At 37.0% G+C, this 8,393-nt stretch overlaps 1 protein-coding gene across 1 annotated transcript in view; it reads right to left on the bottom strand.

The window, feature by feature from the left end:
- Positions 1–8,126: 8,126 nt before the first annotated feature.
- LOC132001237 (olfactory receptor 8H1-like) overlaps positions 8,127–8,393 on the bottom strand; it is a 14,700-nt gene continuing 14,433 nt past the window's right edge. Inside the window, exon 2 of the mRNA XM_059376025.1 lies at positions 8,127–8,385. Coding sequence (XP_059232008.1) covers positions 8,127–8,385 — 259 coding nt within the window. The remainder of the gene's footprint in view (positions 8,386–8,393) is intronic.

Below are 8,393 nucleotides of genomic sequence, written 5' to 3' on the forward strand. Positions count from 1 at the left end.
AAGTCTTTTCTACATGTGGTTCTCACCTAACTGGAGTGACAATTTATCATGGAACCATCCTTTTCATATATATGAGACCAAGTTCCAGCTATGCTTTGGACCATGACATGATCGTGTCGATCTTTTACACAATTGTGATTCCCATGCTGAATCCCATTATCTACAGTTTAAGGAACAAAGATGTAAAAGAGGCGATGAAGAAATTGTTTGTGAGAAATTGGTTTCTAAGTAAAACACATTATTAGCACTGAGTTAATCTTCAAGGACGGTTGTATAAAAGTTCATGTCTCTATGTTCAGAAACTAAAGAAAATGTCTTGGTTTTAGTGAATCGTACTGTCTGTATATCCTAGAATATTTCCAAATAAAGCATTCATCAGCCCTCCAACATTGTATTTTACAAATATGATCATTTGTATCATCTATATACTTTTAATTTTCTTAACTTTTTTAGTAACAAATAATTTATTATTAACCGCAGGTGTACAGGTCAGTGAATCACCAGTTTTACACATTTCATAGCACATACCTTCCCCAATGTCCATAACCCTACCACCCTCTCCCTATGCCCCTCCCCCGCAACCCTCCATTTGTTTTGTGAAATTAAGAGTCTCTTACAGTTTCTCTCCCTCCTGATCCCATTTTGCTTTATTTATTCTTTTGCTACCCCCCAAACCCCCCACGTTGCCTCTCAACTTCCTCATATCAGGGAGATCATATGATAATTGTCTTTCTCTGACCTACTTATTTCGCTAAGCATAATACCCTCTAGTTCCATCCACATCAACGCAAATGGCAAGATTTCATTTCTTTGATGGTGGCATAGTACTCCATCGTATCTATATATACCACATCTTCTTTATCCATTCATCTGTGGATGGACATCTAGGTTCTTTCTATTTGTGGAAAGAACAAATAGCCATTTGACTATTGTGGACATTGCTGCTATAAACATCCGGGTGCATGTGCCCCTTTGGATCACAACGTTTGTTTGTATCTTTAGGGTAAATGCCCAGTAGTGCAATTGTTGGGTTCATCTATATACTTTTACTGTGTTTCAAATTGATTCATATTAAATATTTGGTGATGCAAGTGTATTGCTATTGTCAGTCATTGTGGAATTTTCTTCACTCAGTGCTACTATAGCTTCTGTTCTCAGGGTTCTACGGATTGGTGCATCATCACACTGTTTATAGAAAGTCATTCCCACTCGTTATAAGGTTACTTCTCCATCCTGAGTTCCCTCAGCCAGACTTCCTTAAAATTGTTTCATTTGTTCTCCATGTACTTTCAGAGTAAGATCCATCAAGGCTAATGGACATGACTTTTTCACTATTTGGCCCAACACTATGTATTTTTATTCCATTATCAAAATCTTTCATTACTGTCCAATAACAGAAATTATAAGATCCATTTATGAAACTCCAAAAGTTTTACTGATAAGTATTAGAACATTTATTGATGTAGTTAGGCTCAGAAAAAACAAATAAAAGTAGACCTTAGAGAAAAGCAACAACTGGTTAATTATATAAATCTATGTGCATAAAATATATATGCACACTATATATACACCATATTACCCTATATATAATACCCATATATACCATATGGGTATTATATATAGGGATATATATCTATGTGTGTGTGTGTGTGTGTGTATATATATATATATATATATATATATATATATATATAGTTTGTGTGGGTGTCAGAACAAGAAATCCAAGTGGTGGAGGGATCTTGCAAATGATGTGCTTAATTTTTTGGGGTGCACAGAAGGACAGACTGAACATGGCCACTGTGTGTACAGAAACATGCAAAATGCCACTGATGCAGGAAGAAACAATGAGTGGCACACAGACTCTGGGCAACATGCCCACGGAATAGAGGAGAGGTTTTAGATTGCCACATAGTCATCGTAAGCCATGGCAGCCAAGAGAAAGCATTCTGTGGTCCCAAAAGTAACAAAGAGAATCATCTGGGTTGCATATCCAAGGTAGGAAATGATTTTATTCTCTGCTAGGAAATTGATGAGCATTTTTGTAGTAACAACTGAAGAATAACTAGCATCCAAGAATGATAAAACACTCGGAAAATTTTACATGGGATGGTGAAGCTAGGCCTCCCCAAGGACAAATATAACCAGTCCCAATACATTGCCCTATGATGTACAGTGTAAACAACCTGACATGAGCTGGCTGATCACACCAGGTAATGGTGCCATGTTGGCCCTTAAGGATTGGTCTCTGCTCCTGGTAGACTGGTTGCTCAGGCATGGGTTCAGACTAGTCAGCCCTTGTGAATGGAGGTCTATGTTACTGACCCTACACAAACCTTCATCCTTGCTGCCACAGTCACTTCATGAGCCCATTACTTGGTAAGAGGGATGGCTAGTGAAATAAGATGAATGATATCCATAGAATGAGTCCTCCCATCTACTTGATTATGAAAATCCTTCTCTGCTGAGGTCAATCTTTGGTGGGCATTGACAAGGGACCCAAATATCCTCGATGTTTAACACAGAGTGGGAAGTCTATCCACATACCTCTTGACCAGCCCTCTTGACACCAATTTTTCCCTCATGTACCTTCCAGGTCCCTGACTGTCCAACCAAACGACTGGCTATAGAACATCAATCACATCTGGTTATTTCTCTTTACAAGCAGAATAAACATCTGGATATACAGCTCACAGTTCTTCCCACTGGAAGGATATCTTTTCACTGCAGTCTTTCAGGGATGTCACAAAAAGAGGCTATCTTGACGCAGCTGTCTACTTCTAGGTGGTGTTTGCATGTCATGTAGAAGCATTTGTAAACCAGGCCTAATTCTTCTCGACCTCTGTCAAATAATCATAGGGAACTCCATGGAAGCCATAGATTCAGGCTATAATAGAGAATTGTGGAGCCTTGGTGTGTAGGCTACTTCTTCACCTAACTTACTTGGACCTTCAAGGCCTGCTCAAACACAACTTCATATATAACCATTTCATGATGGTGTATGCTCAAATTTATGACTTTTGGGGTCAGAAAACACCCAGCTTTGAATGCGGAAACTCAGCTTTTGTGGTAATTTAGTGGCTGGTAAAGTGTTCAGTCTCTCCTAAGACCTAGTGGCAGGTTCAAAGCTGTTTTACAAAGAAAAGTAGTTATCTATAGAGGCTGGGAAGGCTTTGCCGCACAATACTAAGGGTCTGTGATTTCCCCATAGGGGCTGACTGAAAGCTCCAAACAGTGTCCTTCTCTGCCACTGCCACTCCAAGCACCAGAGGACCTGATGGATCATATACTTGACTTGGAAGAGAAGGTTCACAGCAGCCTTAACCTATAGCAGAGCCTTTTCCTTATCATTAACCCTTCAAAACGATCAACTTTTGAGATCAGTTAGGACATGGCTGGAGTAACACAACTAAATGAAGAATATATTACCTTTAAAAACGAGGTCCACTAGTGTGACATTTTTGCTTGTGAAAGTGACCAGATGCAACAAATTTCCCTTGATCTTAACATGCCTTATACCACTGAAATGCAGAAAGCCCCTGAATTTTCATCAGATTAATTTTCCACTCATGTCACACGAATGTCTTACCAGTAAGTCTAGAGTAGTTACTACTTCTTGCTCATTAGGTCTACTTAATGCAATGTCATCAATGTTGTGGATCCAGACGATATCTTGTGGAAGGAAAAAGCACACAAATCTGTATGAATCAAATTATGACATAGGCCGTAGAACTGTTGTACTCTGAGGTAGGACAGTGAAGTTTGTTGGTTTCACTAGCTCAGAGAAAACTAATTTTTTTTGGTAAGCCTTATGAAAATATATGAAAGAAAACACAGTTGACAGATCAATAGCTGCACACCAAGTACCAGGGTATGTGTTAATTTACTCAGGCAATGAAGCCACATCTGTCCAAGAGCAACAATGGAAATGGTCATGTAGTAAAGCTTATGGTAATTCTCTGTCATTCTCAAAGATCCATCAGTTTTCTGCATAGGCTAAATAGGAGATTTAAGTGAGGATGTAATAGAATCAACCCTCTTGCATCCTTCAAGTGTTTAATGTGAAACTAATCTCTCATTACCCTTCAAAATGCAGTATTGATTCTGGTTTACTATTTTTCATGGGAGAGGCAGATATGATTGCTCTTACTTGGGATTTTTCCATCATGATAACCCTTACTCCACAGGTCAGGAAACCAATGTGGAGATTCTGCCAAGGACTGAGTTGTTCTGTTCCAAGTAGACATTCTGGAACTGGAGGAATAACTCAGGATGACTCAGGATGGTGCAGGGACATGCAGCATTCACTGTGAGATGGGCCAGAAGTAAAACTCCACTGGTCACCTGACCTCTCCAACCCCCTACCCCAACTGTTGGGCCACAAACTCACAAACACACAGCAATGTCTTGGGTCTTCTGGAATCATCATCAGTTCAGAACTAGCGCCCAGTATTTCTCAAAGATTGTTTATTTCCTTTTCACAAGTACATAGTTACCCTGGTAAATGCCCCCCAAGCCTTTGGGGAAGGCTTGGAGGAAATTAAAATTTAAATTCTTGGTAGTATACCTTGGTCCTTTTTCAGGGTCACTGGCCTCCCTTCATTAAGGGGTTCTAGAACTCTAAGCTGCCTCAGTTCACAGATTAACTGAGGGACAATGGCTCTGATTTTATGATTCAAGTTAGATTTTGTGACAAGTTAAACTAGTCATTTAACCTAGAACTTTTCTGCTTATAAGGATAAGTCAGAATGCAGCATTTCTCCTCTATTTCACTTCTGGGAATACCATGTTCAACTTGCCACTGCCATTCCTTTAAATCAGTAAGGCTATTCTGTTTGCCGCTTTGAGTCTGCCATCCTATGGGGCAACCTAGGGTGAGGTGAACACATCTACTGGGGCTCTGCCACTCCAGAGTGAATGTTTCCTATGCAAATAGAAATGTAGCAACACATATCCCAAACAGGAAAGTTCTCATACAGGAGGTGCAAAGAGAGATGGAAAGAAACCCTCTAAGTTTAGGAAACGTAATACACCTGTATTAAATACTTTCAGTTAAGAAAACATTACTTAGGATATAAAGGCTTAAACTAAACATTCAATAAGATTGTTTTTGTAGGTGAGTATATATAAAGATTTGACTTTGACAAGTTTCTCTCTTTATAAGTGTAGGGGCAGCATTTATGAGAACTTCTATTTGTTAATGAAAAGTAAGATCTGAATTAAGAAATTTTTTTTTAAAAATTGCTTTCTATTTGGAAATGACTAACAAATTTTTAAAAAACTCTCCAACTATTCCATGAAGTATTTTTAGACGTTACTAAGCTACTCCTAAGTTTAAAAAAATGGGAAAAAACAGAAATATTGATGATGAGAATATGAAATAATAAAATATGTGTGATTCCACTCACACACTCTTCATTGGAAAATTGAACCTAAATGAGACAGCTAGGAAAGAATAGCAAAGTAGACTAATAAAAAGAGCAAATGTTTTATTTCTTTTTTTTTTTTACATGTTTTTATTTAAATTCTAGCTAGATAACATATATGTAAAACTAGTTTCAGGAAAAGGATTTAGTGATGCATAACTTACATATAACACACGTGCCCTCCTTAATTCCATCTCCCATCTAGCTCATCCCCTTTCCAGCTCCCTCCCTCACACCTTGAGTTGGGTTCTCTGTAGTTAGCTATAGTTCTGGTTTACTTTCTTCCCTCTTTCTCTCTCTCTTTTTTCCTTCCTCTATGTTCATCTGCTTTGTTTCTTAAATTCCACATGGGAATGAAATCATAGGGTATTTGTCTTTCTTAACTGACTTAACTCACTTAGCTACTATAATCTAGCTCCATTTGTGTTGTTACAAATGGCAAGATTTCATTCTTTTTTATGGTTGAATAATATTTGTGTGTGTGTGTGTTATACCACATGTTCTTTATCCATTGATCAGTGGAAGGAGATTTGGGTTCTTTCTATAGTTTGGCTACTACAGATAATGCTGCTATGTACATCAGGGTACATGTGCCCTTTAAATCTATATTTTTCAATTCTTAGGCTGAATATCTAGTAGTACAATTGTTGGGTCATAGGGTAGTTCTATTTTTTTTTTTTTTTTTACTTTTTGAGGAACCTATTTTAAGGGAAAAATAAACTAGAAAATTTAAAAAACTAACTACTATTTAAATAGAACATTCTATATCTTGTTTCACGTGCATCTTTTCATTGAGTTAAAAAATGCTTTTGACCATTTCGTATGTAAAATATTTATTCACTTAGGGAATATTTATTGGGCAACAATTTGTTTCAGACAATATTTCAAATATATGTGTCTGGAAAATAGATCAGATAATAAATCAAATATAAATTAAGTGTATATTGTATGAAAGAGTGACAAGTGCAATGGCTATATTCAAGAAAGAATATGAGGATAGTCAATGGAAATAAATTGTAATTATTATAATGTAGTCAATGAAATCCTCACTAAGAAAAGGCATTTTAAAAAAGGAGTCATGAATGGCAGCTGAGTAAACAGTCCAAATAGAAGAAAAGAAATGAAGAAAAATTGGGGGTGGTGGAGTATATAATGTTGTAGGAGATTATCTGTATTTGTGTAGTTAAGGTATTATTTAAACCCAACAATCCCATTTTAGAGAAATATCCCTACATTGTGTTCTATGTTTTAAGGAGATCATCCTATTGGAAACAAAGGGATTTAACACTTAAAAATAATAACACATAAAAATAATAATAATGGTGGGGCAGCTGGGTGGCTCAGTCAGTTAAGCATCTGCCTTCCATTTAGTTCATGATCCCAGGGTCCTGAGATTGAGCCCCACGCTTCTCCCTCTCCTTCCCACTTGTGCTTTCTCTTGCTATCTCTTTTTCTTTCTCTCAAATAAATAAAATCTTTTTAAAAAATGGTGATAATGAAAGGAAGGAGGGAAGGATGAAAAACCAAAACCATTTACAATTAATTAACTTTGAAGGACACATGTCCTTGCAATGAAAATGAGGTCTGTTGGAAGCAGGACTAAACACAAGTATAATCAGGATGCTTCTCTGTACCTCAGTTCTTGGGTCTGGGCACTGAGGACTGGTGGCATCTCTAATTGCATCTCAAGGTGGTAATGGTCAAAAGAAAGCAGAGCAAAAGCTGAGTCTGTAACGGGTTATGAGGAAAACTCACCAAGATGGGCTGAGGATTAGCTTAGCTTCTACCAGTTGGCTGTGTCTTACTCTCCAAATTGTGTCTGTCTATCATTCTTGAGTTTAAGTATAATCTTGATATATTCTAATGCCTAGTATCTGTATTTTGGGAGGAAGTAAAAATGGATTCAACGTCCATGTTCTCAATGAAATAAGAAAAAGAGGAGAGATGCACCCCCACAAGCAGGGTGGTAATGACACCCGAGATTTAAATATATTATCTGTGGCTCCTGCTACCACTGCACAGATTAAAGGATAGAGCAGAATGCTTTCATGAGGAGACAGATATAAGAGACTCTAGGGAAATGGATTGGGATTCTGTGAGCTGGAGTTTTGCTATCAGTTAGGTGGTATTTGCTCAAGATAGTCAGATATAATTATAAAATTATTAAGAACTGCAACTATGGGAGATAATCAAGTTTGATGTATATTGAGGGTGAAAATTAATACTATGCATTTTAAAGTAAAGATCACATGTATATGTAACTCTGCATGTATAAATATACTTATATATGATAAATATGGGTGTATATGTAAATATATTTATATATAGATATATGCAGTATATCTATCTATCTATCTATCTATCTATCTACAAGTGTCCACATTATACTTTCAGAACACAGAGTCACAGAGAGGAATGGCCACATAGATATAGAAAGAAAAGACTGCAATTAAAAAAAAAAAAAAAAGACTTCCCCTTGCAAGTGAAAGGGGGAGGCCTCAAAAGAAATTCACTCTGCCTTCACCTTCAGAATTATAGATTTTATAACAATGATAAATAAATTTCTTTTGTTAAGCCAGTACTCTGTGGCACTTTGTAAGGGCAATCTGAGCAAAATAATACAATCACTATCATTTTAATATTAAGACAATAAATATTATTCTTACCTTTTCTTAATTTTGTGGTCAGTGTGAACAATATACTTTATTTAGGTAACCAAATTTTACCAAACATTTTTTTCATTGCCTCTTTTACATCTTTGTTCCTTAAACTATAGATGATGGGATTCAGCATGGGAATCACAATTGTGTAAAATATCGACACGATCATGTCATGGTCCAGAGTGTAGCTGGAACTCGGTCTCACATACATGAAGAGGATGGTTCCATGATACACTGACACTCCGGTTAAGTGAGAACCACACGTAGAAAAGACTTTCCGCCTCCCCTCAGCAGAATGCATCCTCAGAAT

The sequence above is a fragment of the Mustela nigripes genome, chromosome 1 (assembly GCF_022355385.1).
Source record: "Mustela nigripes isolate SB6536 chromosome 1, MUSNIG.SB6536, whole genome shotgun sequence".
NCBI lineage: Eukaryota > Metazoa > Chordata > Mammalia > Carnivora > Mustelidae > Mustela > Mustela nigripes.